Here is a 16,878-nt window from a genome sequence, read left to right on the forward strand (position 1 = left end):
AGGTGCCTGTCCTCAGTGAGATAAGGGGCTTCACCAGGTTATAAACCAAGACAGTCATCTTCATCGAGAGTCTTGTTATAATTTTTCATAATCTCTTGTCATTCTTTGAATTTCTGTGATGTCAGTTGTTTGTCCTCCTTCACTTCTGATTTTTAGTTCTCTCTCTCTCTCTCTTTTTTTTAAATGAGTCTAGCTAAAGGTCTATCAATTTTGCTTATCTTGTCAAAGAACAAGTTTCTGGTTTCATTGGTGTGTTATAGTTTTGTATAGTTTCTATTTCATTTATTTTTGTTATAATCTTTATCATTTCTTTTTTTTCCTACTGCTTTTGGGTTTTATTCTTTTTGTAGATCCTTTAGGTGTAAGGTTATGTTGAGATTTTTCTTGCTTCTTGAGATAGACTTGTATTGTTATAATTTTCCCTCTTAGAATAGCTTTTGCTTCATCCCAAATATTTTGGACCATTTGTGTTTTCATTTTCATTTGTCTCTATTTTTTTACTTCCGCTTTGATTTTTTGGCTGACTCATGCATTATTTAGTAGCATAATATTTACTTTATAGATTTTTAAAAGATTTTATTTATTTATTCATGAGAGACAGAGAGAGAGAGGCAGAGACACAGGCAGAGGGAGAAGCAGGCTCCATGCAGGGAGCCCGACATGGGACTCGATCCTGGATCTCCATGATCATGCCCTGGGCTGAAGGCAGCGCTAACCCTCTGAGCCACCGAGGCTGCCCTAATATTTACTTTCATGCATTTTTGTTCTTTCCAGATTTTTTCTTATGATTGACTTCTGGTTTCATACCATTGTGGTCAGAAAAGACTCATGATATACTTTCAGACCTGTTTTGTAGCCAAAAATTGGACAATTTAGAAGAAATAGATAAATTCCTAGAAATACATAACCTTCAAAAAACCTGAATCAGGAAGGAATGGAAAATTTAGACGGACTGACTACAAGTGTAATTTGGTATAGTCACTGTAGAAAACATTATTGAAGTTCCTGAAAAAAATAAAAATAGAATTACCATATAATCCAGTAATTCAACTATTCTTTTCAACCAAAGAAAACAAAACACTAGTTTGGAAAGATATATGCACCTTATGTTTACTGCAGCATTATTTATAATTGCCAGGATATCGAAGCAACCCAGTGGTCCATAAATCAGTGAATAAAGAAGATGTGGTATATATGTAAATGAAATATTACTCATCTATAAAAAAAAAGATTGAAATCTTGCCATTTGAACAACATGGATGGACCTAGAGGTTATAATGCTAAGTGAAATTATTAATGCTCCACTTATAATGCTAAGTGAAATAAGCCAGAGAACAACAAATAAAATAATTTCATTCATGTGTGGAATTTAGGAAATAAAGAGACATGCCCCCCCACCTCCCACAAAACCCCACAACAAGATCCAGACTCTTAAATATGGAGAATGAACTGATGGTTGCCAGAGAGAATGTGGGAGGGATGGGTGAAATTGGTGAAGGGGATCAAGAATATACTTATCATAATAAGCATTGGGTAATGTATAGAATTGTTGAATCATTACTTTGTATAACTGGAGCTAACACTATATGTTAATTATACTTCAATAAAAAAGGTCTTATTATAAAGAAATGCCAGCTTAACTCTACAGTGTACTTAGTAACATATATGACTTACATTTTGTCACATGCTCCTCATTTTGTTCCTGACAAGCAACAAACATTTCAGATTTGTATCTGTCCATGGACCACTTTTTGAGTAGCACTGGTCTAGAAAACTACTAAATGGTTTACTAGTTGTCTGGACTTTAGTGTTGCTCTTGGAATATGGATGAGACAGAGTTATATGACTTCAGTTACTCCAAAAATCAGTTTAGAGTTCTTTCTTATTATTTCAGGCATACTTTTTAATCCGAAATTAAGAAGAGTAGACCTCGGAGATGAGGAAAAGACAGAATCATTCAGGAAGCATGCAAAAGATTAGATTCTGAAGTCAGGATAATCACATCTGCATATCCTTATAGAGTCCAAAGCAACAGAAGGATTTCATTAAGAATGCAGAGTATTTTTTATAAGAAGACATAAAGGTTACATTACTTCCTCTCTATCCCTCATTAAATTCATTTCCCTAAAATGCCCTTTAATCTGACCTGGTCTCTCCCACTGTCTCTCATAAATAAATAAATATTTAGAGACTCTTATTTCTCCCATACAATGTTCATAGCCTCATATTTTTTTGCTCATTTTTTGAGTAATCTATTTAATAAACACTTGTAACATATATTTTATATTAGGTTTCTAATGATTCAGAAATATCAGAAGTACTTGAGTATCTAATTGTTTGAAGTATGTTTTCTGTAATTTTAGAATGTGAGCTTTAATCTAAGGGAATGCTGCGAGGCTTGGTTCTTTAAAGAGATATTTGTTTTCACTTCCTCCACGAACTCAAGAGTTCTATTAATCTGTCAGTTAACTCATTATCTTTTGTACCAGTCAGACAGTAGAAGAACCAACCATAGAGCACAAATTCAAATTGTAAACCTATCTAAAAGTAGAATTATGGTTTTAATTTATTAAGGGAATCACTTTTCTCTCCAGATTACAGGCTTAGATAGGTACCTTTCCTGTCTTCCACCCCTTTTTCTTTGGCTCTTCCCTCACCTTTATATTAAAGAATAACTCTTAAAGCATCCTGGCTTTAGTGGCGTCTCAGTTCCTACTTATGTGCATAATCGCGTATCCTTGTCATTTTTTTTTTTTTTGCAATCATTAAAATATAAGAACTGGTATTGGCAAAGGCTCTCAAAGGAGAGCTATGGCTTTAGCTATGTTTCTCCAACATATTCATTTTTGATCCTAGGGATTTCCCTATTCTCTTGTACTTTCAAATAGGCATTTCAAATCATTGTTATCATACTGTCATCATCATTATTAATCTTTTTAAGTGAGAGTGTATTTGAGAGTATCCAATTCACAAACTTCTCAAAAGGAAAATTCACAAAATTTCCCTTCTGATTTTCCTTTTATTTCTTAAACATTATGAAGAAGACATGTGTCACTGCTTCAAATCATACTCTTTTCTAATTTTATAGAGTAATGACTTACTAATTTTCTAATGTTTGGTTGATAATGAGCAGATACTTTTACAGAATATAATAAGACTTTAAAGCATTAGATTTTGAAGTCTCTAGTGCATCCTTTGGAAAACTGGGTCAGATAGGTTATTGCTAGCCTTTTTTCTAGCTTTCAAAAGTTTAATTAGGCAGAGAGACAGGCAGAGGGAGAAGCAGGCTCCATGCAGAAGCCCAATGTAGGACTCGATCCCAGGTCTCTAGGACCATGCCCTGAGCAGAAGGCAGACGCCCAACCAACAAGCCACCCAGGGATCCCTTTTTCTGTCATTATTATATCTAAATGACCTTTACATGTTTCTAGAATCAGGCCTCAGGACGGATATTTTGTTCTTTATGCCAATTCTATTCTTTCCCACTTAAGTGATACTTCATATTGTGCCTATTTGACACCTTGATTGTTGGATGGTAATTATGCATTAAAAAGTCACCAATTTTTTCCCCATTGAAAAACTGAAGCCATTAAATTATTCCAAAGATATTCTTTCTTGAGAGGGAGGGAAACACGTTTGTGTGAGCAAAGTCTCTTTTGAAATAGCTCTCCAAACGGGGAACCCTCTTACACTGCTGGTGGGAATGCAAGCTGGTACAGTCACTCTGAAAAACATTATGGAATTTCCTCAAAAAGTTAAAAATAGAGCTTCCCTCTGACTCAGCAATTTCACTACTAGGTATATACCCCAAAGGATACAAACAATGATTCAAAGAGGCACCTGCACCCAATGTTTACAGCAGCAATGTCTACAATAGCCAAAATATGGAAAGAGCCCAGATGTCCATCAACAGATGAATGGATAAAGAAGATCTGGTATACACACACACACACACACACACACACACACACAATGGAATACCATTGAGCCATCAAAAAAAGAAATCTTAGCCATTTGCAATAATGTGGATGGAATGGAACTAGTGGGTATTATAAGAAGTGAGACAAGTTGGTCAGAGATAGACAATTATCATATGATTTCACTCATATGTGGAATTTAAGAAGTAAAACAGAGGATTATAGGGGAGGGAAGGGAAAAATGAAATGAAATCAGAGAAGAAAACAAACCATAAGAGACTGTTAACTATACAAAACAAACTGAAGGTTCATGGAGGGGAGGTGAGTGGGTAACTGGGTAACGGGCATTAAGAAGGACATTTGATGTAATAAGCACTGGGGGTTTTATGCAACTGATGAATCACCAAACTCTACCTCTAAAACTAATAATGTATGTTAATTAATTGAAATTAAATAAAATTTAAAAATGAAATAGCTCTTCAATGTTAAAAATAATAGCAAATAAATTAAGACAAATGGTCTCATAATAACAATTCCACAGTAACATGAATTTGTGAGTATATAGATTGATAGGTTGAAGTGAAGATTACTGTAACAGTCCTTTGAAATTCAATGTTAAGATGTTTACTGTCTGGTTTAGCCGACTCTTGCTATTACCAAAAAAAGTACTCATATTTTTTCATTAAAAACAGACCAGGATTTTTGGTTTTTTAATGGTAATGTAATCATCTAATATCAGAAACATCCATCTGAAAAGTCTAATACTTTGGGACATGCTCAATGAGTCTCATTGTGGACAAAAATATTTAAATTTGTTCTCCAAATTGAGAATATTTACATTTTTCTGATTCTTTAGAACCTTTGATAACTGATTTGTTATTCAGAGTAAAACACTTAAAGTATAAATAAATAGACTGATATCTTCTATTTTACTCTTCTATGTAGTCAAAATGGACCAATAGGTTATTTTTCAGTGATTTTAGCGCTTATATTTCACCAAAAATGTCAGAATAATGAATATATCCAGTAAGTGGCAAATTCTTCAAATTTATATACAGAGTACAATATTTTTTATTTAAAAGTCATTAATAATTCGGCATGGAGCTAGTGTTTTAATAGAACATCCTGATCTACTACTGGGTCAGGTGGAATGATATTATTAAATGAATTTGTTGTCAAGGGGCACCCTCCACAGAATTACATGTAAATTGGTTATGAATAAATCATTAATCTGAACATGTTAAAACCTTAATCTAATTCTAATTGCATTGAAATTTCTCAACTTTCTATTCTTATAGCCCACATCCATCGTTATATACATGTAAAAAGAGAAATATTAGCTAATTATTTTTTACATCTTTTAAAACGTCCAGATTTCTTCATTTGCATACTATTGGGAACTCTTTATGGGTATGAAAAGTGACACTAAACAGAAATCCTCATATCTTCTTTAATTATAGAAAATTAAACTATAACATAGCACATTTAATCAATATCTTTTAAAAATTATGTAAACCTTATTCCAGTCTGAGAACTTTGATCTTGAGGACTAGTAAGGAAATACTTTAAGAAAGCAGGAGTTCGGAAATAAAATATATATATTGAAACAAACACAAATCTGTTACCTATCTTGCATGTATTTTTTTAAGTAATATAATTGACTCATAGCTTTTCATCAGTACATTTCAAAAGACGGAAATGGGGATATATTTATCATCCAGCTGTCTGGTAGACTACTGTGAAGATTAAGGGTTTACTATTTACACACTAATGGCAACCATTTATCTAAATGAAAGTACCCTAAATTCTACTTCCCTTGGAGAACCAAATAACAGGTTAAACAACATGTTCAAAATTCACAAAGCTGATAGCTATGGAACTAAGGTTCATTTCCAGGCAGTCTTGTCCCAGAGTCATGCCCTCAACTATGATGCTCAATTGCTTTTATAACAAATATTAATTTTATAAAAGTAACTGATGACTTCATATCTGTCTTTCTAGTCCTGACTTCCTAAAGCAATTTATTAGTTCAATCAACATGCTTACTTGTTATATAACCAATAACAGTTTTAATCAGAAGTGATTAAATCAGGACCCCCTTACTTGAGACTGACATATAATGAAAGAGGCAGACAAGTAAATATAACAAGGAACTGTGATGAATTTTCATAAATGTGTGGATGAAGTACTAAAAGGGTACAAGAGAGGGCACCTTCCCTAGGGAAGGCCAAAACAATAGAGTAGTATATGCAAATCCCCAGTGTTGAAAGAGCAGGGTTTTTTTTAGAGAAGCTCAAGCTGCGAACTAGAAGAGCAAAGGCAGACTGCTGAGAGAGAAGAATGGAAAGGAGGCAGAGCATAAACTAGAAAGCACACTGTGTCCAAATGCCTATTTGATATTTTTCCCTTTGAAAACAACATGTTTAAAATAGAGCTCAGTTTCTTCTGGTAAAACGTGGATCTTCTGTAGTGCTTCTCGTTTTGGCTAATAACAGTCTAAACTACTCAACCAACTGATGGAAAAATATTTGAGTCATCTTCATTGCTTCTTATCTTCTCCTCTTTTACACAAAGAAGCTTCCAGGTTCTATAGATTCTGCATCCTGAATACCCAGTCTCCATTTGTCTCTCAATCTAGGCTGCTACCTCTTTAGTTCAATACTTCTTCTGGTTTTAGCATCTTCTGAGGCAATCCCCTATGCTTGCTCTCTCCAATGTACAGTATGTATATAGAAAGCAATCATTCTAAAATACCAGTCCAATCAGGTCATTACTCTGCCTAAATCTTCAGCATCTCCCTACTACTCTCAGGAAAAATCTCCAAATTCTTAGCATACTCGGCTCTTTACATTCTGCTGCGATCTGTCTTTCCAGTCCTTTCTTTACTACCTAGGGCAGGCACACTGGGATCTAGTTTTCTCGAACTACTTAAAGTCATTCTAATGCAGAGGTAGAATAGTTCAGTGGTTAAACTTGTGGACTACCTGCTCAAGCGAACTTGATTTCAAATCCCGGCAATTCAGCTGTTAGCTGTGTGGTTTTAAGAAAGTTCTTTAACTTCTCGGAGACTACATATTCTCAGCTACAAAAGAAAAAATATACAGAATTTTTGTAAGGAGCAGATAAGCTCATGCACTTTGAAAATTCCTGGCATTTATTTAGCATTTAGTAACTATTAACTTTGTTTCTTTTTCTTTTCTTTTTCTCCTCAATACCTGCAAATATGCTGCTCTATCTTCTTAGAATACCCTCTTTCTACTCAAGTGTTTGACAATTTTTTCCTCATGCTTCAAAATATTTGATATGCTAAAGTACTGCCAATAACAAACAGCTGAAATGTAGCCCCTTCCAGGGGATCTTGCCTGGAGTGCTGAAGGAGGATCTAGAGAATCCTATTAAATCTCTCCAGGGGCACCTGGGTGGCTCACTTGGTTAAATATCTGCCTTTGGCTCAGGTCATGATCCCAGGGACCTGAGATAGAGCCGCCACAGGGCTTCCTCCTCAGCAAGGAGTATGCTTCTTCCTCTCCCTCTGCATGCCACTCTCCCTGTTTCTCCTTGCATGTGCATGCTCTCTCTGTCAAATAAATAAAATCTTTCAAAAAAAATAGTGCCTGTATTACAGTAGTTATCACAGAAATGTAATTATCCATTAACTGCTTCTGAGCCCTGGAAGAGGGACACTCTTAGTTCTTGCTGTGCTCTGGAAATATAGTAAGTGGACAATAAATTCTTGTTGACTGAATATTATCAACCAACTCAAGGAGATGTTTTGTTGGCTTGACTGTTGCCATCGTACCAATTTCTGCTATTTTCTCAAGATAATTTTAAAACTAACAGAAACTGGATATCTTTCCACATTTACTCATTCATTCATTAAATATTCTTTTTTAAAGACTTTAATTTTTTAAGGTTTTATTTATTTATTCATGAGAAACACAGAGTGAGAGAGAGGCAGAGACATAGGCAGAGGGAGAAGCAGGCTCCTTGCAGGGAGCCTGATGCGGGATTTGATCCTGGGATTCCAGGATCATGACCTGAGCAAAAGGCAGACACTCAACCACTGAGCCACCTAGATGTCCCAACATTTATTAAATACTCATTGGAATTCTTTGTGAGGGCACTTTGCTAGGTTCAGGGATAAAGGCAACAACAACATCAAAACAAGTATTTAGTTCATACTATTGATATTTGATGCCAAGATTTGATGTGTTAACCCTGAGCCTGAAATAATGCTGTAACTATTGTTTAACAAACCATCTAGTTAAGAACTGATTTATCGATCTTTTTAAAATCTATCAATCTGCAGACCCCTACTGTTCTTTATTTACATACACATAAGCTTGATACACACATAGTATTACTTACTAAAAGACCAAGTTTACTGAGATAACACAATAAATAGCTTTTGCATGGCTTTGTATATTAGGTGGGCCGAACTTAGCATATAATTTCTGACATTAGAAATACAAGAATGAGTCTACATGTGCATCCACAGGTTGGAATAAGACATCTCAGGTATAGTTGTATAGATACAAGCATTAAAAATGCAGGTGAGATGCTTAGACCTACGTCCTAGATTTGATTTTGAGTAAAGCACTTAGCTTCTTTCTCCCTTACTCTTCTCAACTGGAAAAAAAGAGACAATGGAACTATTTTATCTCTTAGATCTTTCTACAATTCTCCATAGTCTATGGATGCCAGACCCATAACCTTATGCCCCTGCCTCCCAACCCTTGTCACTGAAATCCCAGTGACCTTATCACAGGGTTCTTTCTCTTGACTTCTCTACGCACCTGACGGTAGTGTGTTCTTTTTGAAATTTGCCTGATTTGATTTGATTTCCATGGCACTGGACACATTCTTTTCACATCTTTCTAATCTATCTTTATTTATTTCCCAGGACTTTCCTGCCTTTTTCCATCTTCTAGATATCTCTTAAAGTTATTTATTCAAGCTACTTCTTTTTTCAGTTTTTCCCCTGCTTAGTCAACTTATTCCTGCTGCTTTAACTGTCACCTCTGTGTGGCTGAGTCCCAAAATCTAAATTGGAAACATAATCTCTCTGGATACTCCAATTCTATATTTTAGCTGCTTATTCAGTATCGCCATCTGGCTCTTCTGAATTCACCTTAAATTCAGTGTCAAAAATGAATCAGCATTATCTCCAGGTTATACATAGTTCTCTGGACTTTGTTTACGTTAATTGTATTAGTATCCTCTGGTTCCCAAAATTCTAAATCTAGTACAGGAGTCACTTTGGTTATATAGCAATTTCCTGCAGCACGTGCTTACTACATCCAGCATCTGACCCTACCCCTTCTTTTCCATTTCCCTGCCTCTTTAATGCAGTTTGTCTCACCAGGATGACAGAAGATCGCTGCCCACATCCTCTTCCTGCTTACTGCTGCTCTCAACTTTGTTCTCTTCCCTAGGACTTTGTGTACTCAAAGTTTAGGTAAGGCTTCTTCTCCTCAGCTAGCCTTGGCTGTAGGGACCCACACATGCCCAGCTAGCCACCCTCCCATCCCAGTCCCTAGCCATAGTCTTCAAACCATAGGAGGAAAGACAAGATAATTCATCCTAAAAACTTTAATGCATCGAACATACAGTACAGCTGAAAGCAATTATTAAGATATTTAAGATATCCTTTTATAGAAAATTCTTTTTCTCTTCTTTCTAGGGATTCAAGAAATATATCTCAAATCAACTGTAATGAAATCAGATGCTACAAATGACAATATATTGATTATACTGATAGCACTATTGATTATATTCTTTTTTCCACTTCCCTATTCCCTCAGGTTTCTACTGGAAGACATTTATCAAAGGAATAGATTAATCTAGACAGCTTAAAATGTTAAGAGAAATGGGACTCTTTGTTGGGTGTTGTAGTTGCTTAGGCGTCCAACTCCTGCATTCAGCTGGGGTCATGATTTCAGTGTGGTAGGATTGAACCTCACATGGGGCTTTGCACTCAGCAGGGAGAATGCCTCAGATTCTGTGTCTCCCCCTCAACCCAGTCTCCCTGCCTCCCCGCTTGTGCGCATTCTCTTTCTCTCAAAAAAATAAACCTTAAAAAAAAATGGTAAGGTAAAGAAAAGTATTAGATCTGGAACCAGAAGATGTCTTCCCTTTTCCTTTCGACACTGTGGTTAGCTCCGTGAACTTGGATCAACTTTCTGAGTGGGTATGTGGTTGTTGCCTTCTTTCACATTCATATAGTATGGAAATGATGCCTGTCCTGATTACTTCTGTGTTATTGGGAGGCTCTAGTTAGATGTAAAAAGATCTTCAGAGATTCCCAAACCTCTGGGAATTTGGCTAACCATCCAAATCACCTGGGAGAGTTCCCTGTCCCCAGAAATCTTATCTATAAAGACCGTCCAGGTGATCCACCATTTGGAAACCTTATGCAAAATTTTAACAGTGAGTATTATATAATATAACTTCTGGAGTCTAACATCTGTCTTCCTAGATCTTTGAGCATCTTCATTTTTGTGTTCAATAGCAACAAGATCATATTTGGACTGCTTTTAGATCTAAACTTTGTATATGTAGTCATTCTGAGTAAACTTAAACTTTTGAAAATGACAAATTTTGGCCTTAACCAGAAAGGAAACTCTTCCTTTGGGCAGATAGGTGGATAAATGGATTTAGTCATTTCAGATGATTAGAACATTTTACGGTCCAAGTTGATAACATAAATCCACTCTTACATACAATGGATTAAGCTAAATTCTCTAAAGTTTTGGGTACTTCAGAAAACTTAGAAACATTGATATTTTAGGGTTAATAAATTATGTTGAAGGAAAAAATGCTTCTCATGTTAATGCTTCTTTGTGGTTTTAAATATCATCTTTCCAAGAACTGTAAGGTTTTTATTTCCTAAGCATTTACCATAACATGGTATATTTTTCCAGAAGCAAACATAAGTTCTTCTATCACATAATTATTACTGGGGCTTTGATAAACCATGATTTTTTAAGCAATAGCTTAAATGTAAGGATGAGCAGTTAGAATAGCAGCCCAGCATATAACTTGAAATTACTGTGTAATTTCTTTCTACAGTTCAGTCTAACATAAAAGGTAGGTTAAGTAGGAAAGAAGTTTAATAATATCATTCTTTGATTTATTAACATCATTCCATAGTATTTAGCAAAGCATTCATCACATTGCGGTAACATATTAAAAAAAGTCAAATATATATTGTTTAGAAGTCACTGGTGACTCTTGGACAATGCAGGGGTTAGGAGTGCTGATTCCAATGCAGTCAAAAATCCACGTATAACTTTTGACTCTCCAAGAACTTAACTATGAATAGCCTACTGCTGCCTGGAAGCTTTACAGATAACACGAACAATTGATTAAAACGTATTTTGCCTGTTATATATATTACATACTGTATGTATTCTTATAGTAAAGTAAGCTAGAGAAAAACAAATGTTATAAGGAAAGCATAAGGAAGAGAAAATACATTTGCAGTACTAAACTGTATTTATGGGAAAAAATTGCATATAACTGGACCCACACAGCTCAAAACCAAGTTGTTCAAAGGCCAACTGTACCTTGATTGATTCTATCATTCTACCATTGCCGTTGTCAAAGAAAAGAAACTAGACTGTTTAAATGCCAATTTATTCCATGTGTTTAACCTCCCCATTGCTTTGACATATTCCAAATCTTAGTATACTCATACATTTGTGATCATATCATGATTTATGATTACATAAGCTTCCATATTATTGATCAAAGGCCCCCTGTGTTTTAATTATGTGAATAAATGTCAATATCCTTAAGTAGAGTTAGCATAATAATCACAAAGGCTTAGGACTCAGGCAAAATTGGAGCCCTAACACTGTGCACACTCTCTCTAGCTGTGTGACTTTTGTTAATTGCTAACTTCTGTAAGACTCTGCTTCTCACCATGTGCTCTGTGGATCAGCAATATCTGTGTCCTCTAGGAGTTTGTGAGAAATGTAGACTCTCATTTCTGCCCAGAGCTATAGAGTTAGAATCTACACTTAAAAAAAAATTCTCCATTAAAATCGAGAATCATTGCTCTAAGCCACAATGCTTTCATCTGTAAAAACAGTGTAAAATAGGATTCTTCTTGTCAGGACTAAGTGAGAGTAATGATTATAAAGGGCTTGGCATAGTGCAGGACATATTGTAAGCCTGTAAATTAATATTTCTTATTAATTTTAAAAGCACTCTTTAAAACTTGCCATTTAAAAGAATATTATTCCATTTTAAGGGAAATGAAATTTAAAGAAATGTAGTAATTTCTTTGCGATCATAAACTAGAAACACCAGGATTTAAATCTCCATAGCAGGGTGCATCATAAATATGATTTATTTTATATAACTGCTATGATATTCTTTGTAGTGGGAGGGAACGGGAGGGACAAGACTTGGTAATTTATAACATCACTATCACTTCTTGTTTGGATAAGGTCTTGTGGCAATACAGTTTTCTCTCCCCCATTTCCTGCTAAAATGGTACCTGGTCATTACAGGTAAGAGAGAAAAGACCCCAGGCATTGATGGGTCAGGTCTGGTTCCTTGAGCTAAGACCAACCTCATCTGACCTTTCAGAGAGAGGAGTTATCTCTCACTGCTGAGTCTGACTCTTTTTCTGATGCCTAATTTCTGTGCAAAGACTTCTTATCCAGACCCAGACTCTTTTGGTGCTTTGAATATCCTCAGTGGAGAATATGGTATTTTTTTTGGTTTTGCACAATTTGTGGGGAATGAGGAACAAAGCTTTGGACTCATCTATTTGGTTACCTTACTTCATAATGGCAGCTCTATCCTTCCCATGTCATGTTGGCTATGTTGCAGAGCTTCAAACATGGAATATCTTTTAGGATTCATGACAAGCAACTGAAAAACCCCCTCCCATCACATCTGTGTGCAGCTGTGAAGACAGTGTTACAAATGGGGATGGCCCTGGTGCTAAAGAGTCTAAAACTCTCTCTCCTCTCTCATACAGCCTATGCTTCTTTCATATAACCAAGCAAGGAACTGTATCCACATATCCCTGTGTTCCCTAACTCTGTAAATTTCCTCATATTGTTTCCTTTGCCTGACCTACCTAGTCCACCCTGATTGCCATCTCCACATGTCCAAATGGGACTTACATCTTGACACTTAGCTCAAATGTCAAGTCCTTGATGCTTCAATCTGTAATAACCTTTTCTCTTGGAGTCCAAACCTCTTTTACTAATTACATGCTTACCTGTGTCTTGCCCCTCCATAACAAGCAAAAATGGAAATTTCATGAGGTCAGGAGCAGTGTCTTATGTATTTAAGTCCTACTCATATCCCCTCACCCCTCCAAAGTATTAGCACATGATTTTACCCAATGGGAAAGAGCCAACAAATATTATTAAGTGAATAAAATAGACTTTTTTCTAGAAAATAGAAAGGTAATAGGCTAATTTGGAAAGCAAGGTAGACATTTTGCTTTGCTAGGATAACGAGGATACTAGTTATATTTTAACTAGAGTTAGATCATAGGCCCTTACAACTTGAAAAACACTAGTTGAATCCCTTTATACTATATGTGAAAAGTTGAAATGCATGAAGCACTAAGATGACAAAACTGAACTAGATTCTAAAACTCCTAATTTTCCATTTTGATATATTTTCCAACTAAGTAACATTTTTAAAAATTTTACAAACATTATAATAGAATAATTAATGAAAATTCTGGAAAAAATGTATTCACTCTACAGTCGTACCATCATGACATATATACTGTTTTATTATTCAGATGTTCATTCAGACACTATTTAGAAGAGTTCATATTTTTGTATAGATTAGATTCTAATTTGCCTAAATATCCTATTTATTTAACTTAATATTTTCTAATTTTTTTCTCTATGTTGGTACATTGTCATAATTAAAACCTTTCATGCTCCTGTAAATTTCATTGAGTTTGTATATGAGATTGCCTCTGGTTTTCCACTTTCTAGTTAATACAAAGAAATAATTTTCTGCTTGTAGCATTTATTTTTTAAAATTATTTCTGATGGCTATATCTCCAGGAATTCTAAGAGTCTATGAACATTTTTTATTGTTTTTTTTTAATTTATTTATTCATGAGACAAAGGAATTCTAAGAGTCTATGAACATTTTTTATTGTTTTTTTTTAATTTATTTATTCATGAGACAAAGAGAGAGAGAGAGAGAGAGAGAGAGAGAGAGAGAGAGACAGGCAGAGGGAGAAGCAGGCTCCATTCCAATGCAGGGAGCCTGATGTGGGACTGGATCCCAGGTCTCCAGGACCACACCCTGGGCTGAAGGCAGCGTTAAACCACTGAGCCACCCGGGCTGCCCGTTTTTCGTGTTTTTGTTTTTGTTTTTTTAAGATTTTATTTATTAATTCATGAGAGACACAGAGAGAGAGAGAGCGAGGCAAAGACAGAGGCAGAGGGAGAAGCAGGCTCCATGCAGGGAGCCCGATGTGGGACTCCGGGATCACGCCCTGGGCCGAAGGCAGGCACTAAACCGCTCAGTCACCCAGAAATCCCTTTTTGTTGGTTTTTATACATATTATGAAACTGCTTTTCAAAAGGATCATGTTAATTATGCTATCTTCAAAAAAATAATTATGCTACCTTCATAACAATGTGACAAACATATTATTATATTTCAATGGGAAAATGGAGCTTGAGTGTTGTCTGAATATGCATTTTTTCTTATTATTAGCAATATTCATTTCTTTATTCCTTGTAATTCTATTCGTGTGAATTTTTATCTATGTCCTTTGTCTCTAGGTTTTTCTTAATACAAATATAAGTCTTTGTTATCATCAATGAAAATATTAGTCAATCTGGGCTTTTTTTTTCCCCACCAAAAAAATTACTAGATCAAAAACAATGAAGTCAGAAAATAATGGGTCAGAAATGACTATAGTTATAATTATGTTCTCTCCCCATCCTTTCCCTTATATTACCTTCCTACTAGTCACTTGGTTCATTTCCGCTCCTTTCTGGGGTCCAGGTTCTCTTTCTCTTTCCTGCTGCGACTTTTTGGACCTGTCTCCCAAAGCTACCATATAGTTAGCATATTTGATCCTTCCTTCTGTACCACAACATATCAGTTTGTTATCGTACAATGTAAGGCAGTGTTTCCAAAGGTAGGGTACTAGGTGGGGTCTGCTCGGTGGAACACATGACCATTTTAAGTGTCATGTGGACAAACTTAACATTTAATTCTTATTTTGAATCATGTATTAATATACATCTTGTATTTACATCAAGTTATACTGATTTTATACTTCTGCGAGGATTATATTAAGTAATATGTAAGGATGTGTAAAGATGAATATGTTTCTTCTGAAAATGAACTTTTGTTTCTCTCACATGTAAAAGAAGTCAGAGGTAAGTCAGTAAAAACTAGAAAAGTTTTCCGGAACAGCCAAGGACTCAAGCTTCTATTGTTCTGCTTCTTTGCCATCCCCAGCATGTGACTTCAGTCCCATGGTGCAAGATGGTGTCTTGGGTTTCACCACATTTAAGTTAGCAGTGAAAAGGATGGATGGAAATGCTATTAACTGAGCTGGGAAACAATGTTTTAGGAAGAAGACCGTGACTCTAATTTTAGACCTGTTGAATTAGGAGTTGACTTTGAAACAGCAATTGAAAATGTCAAGTGAGAGTCTGGGACTCTGAGAAGTTATAGAGATATAAATGTTTGACTCTCCTGTATGTATGTGATAATAGAGGGCACTGGTGTGGACAAGAATGCCTAGTAGTTTAGTCTAGAATAAGAAAGAGGAACGAGCCTAGCCTTGAGCCTCAAGATAATGCGTGTATTGTGCGTGGTTGTGTAGGAAACAGGGGGCCTGTATAAAAGATACAAAAAGTCATTAGCTAGATATGCAGGGTAAAAAAAAAAAAAAAGGAAAGTATTATAAAACAGATGCCTAGACAAGAAACTGTTTCATAAGGAAGCCAAGCACTGAAAGACCAAGTAAAATATTGCCTGAAAAGAATCCAGGGTACTTAGCAACATGGAGGATGTTGATGATCTTTGCAAAGCTGTTGCAAAGAGGAGACGTTTAGAATGAGACAGAAGCTTGGTTAGATCAGGTTGATGAGTGAGCAGGAAGTGAGAACTGCAAACAGTAGAACTGGACTGTAATTTATAGTATGGCTGTGCCTGGGAAGGACTGACGTGGGTGTGTGTACTTAAAGCCTTGTTGGGACTTTTTATTAAATGGGAGAGATCAAGCATAATGAAAAGCCAGTGGGAATCATTCATTTGATAGGGAAGGGAGATCTATACAAGAGAGATAGAGTGAGAATCCTGAAAATGCGGGAGAAGGTAGGGAGCAGAGCTTACAGTTGTAGAGATAAGCATCAGCTAGCAGGAAGACAAGCTTTTCTACTGGAACTGGGTAAGGTAAAGCAGGATAAGTGAAAGGGTAAATATTAAAGCAAGTGTGGTGGTTTGAGGAAAAATAGTATATTTCAGGTCCTTCTCTGTGTATAATTAGCTCCTGCTTATGGACCTGGTCTAACATTTCCAATGGGGCTTGGAGGTTTGTGGAGGAGGGAATCAGGACAGTACTTCACACTGTCATTTTATAAGATACAGCAAGTGACTCAGAATTTAATGACTATTTCATGGCAAGTTTTGTATTTCTTTTAATTTGTGATAGACTTCTCACAAGCTAGACATTACCTCACTGTTTCATCAAAAGCATTAAATTGTTCCTATCTATCTTGACAATCTATTTTTTTAGTAGGAAGAGAGATAATATTGGGTGATGGTGCCTCCTTTTTTTTTTTTTCTCAAGTAGGCTCTGTGTCCAGTGTGGAGCCCAATGCAGGGCTTGAACTCAGAATCCTGGGATCGAGACCTGAGTTGAGATCAAGAGTCAGATGCCTAACTGACTGAGCCACCCACATGTCCCCCACATTTCTTGGCTTGGGAAGCTCAGATTAAA

General features: G+C 35.8%; 1 protein-coding gene across 1 annotated transcript in view; it reads right to left on the reverse strand.

Moving 5' to 3' along the window:
- The window catches only part of LOC121474093 (ubiquitin carboxyl-terminal hydrolase 1-like), a 78,969-nt gene extending 63,987 nt beyond the window's left edge, over positions 1-14,982 (reverse strand). The window contains 1 exon segment of the mRNA XM_041726896.1: positions 14,881-14,982. Within this exon segment, the coding sequence (XP_041582830.1) occupies positions 14,881-14,982 (102 nt within the window).
- Positions 14,983-16,878: the final 1,896 nt, after the last annotated feature.

Source organism: Vulpes lagopus, chromosome 12, assembly GCF_018345385.1.
Source record: "Vulpes lagopus strain Blue_001 chromosome 12, ASM1834538v1, whole genome shotgun sequence".
Classification (NCBI taxonomy): Eukaryota; Metazoa; Chordata; class Mammalia; order Carnivora; family Canidae; genus Vulpes; species Vulpes lagopus.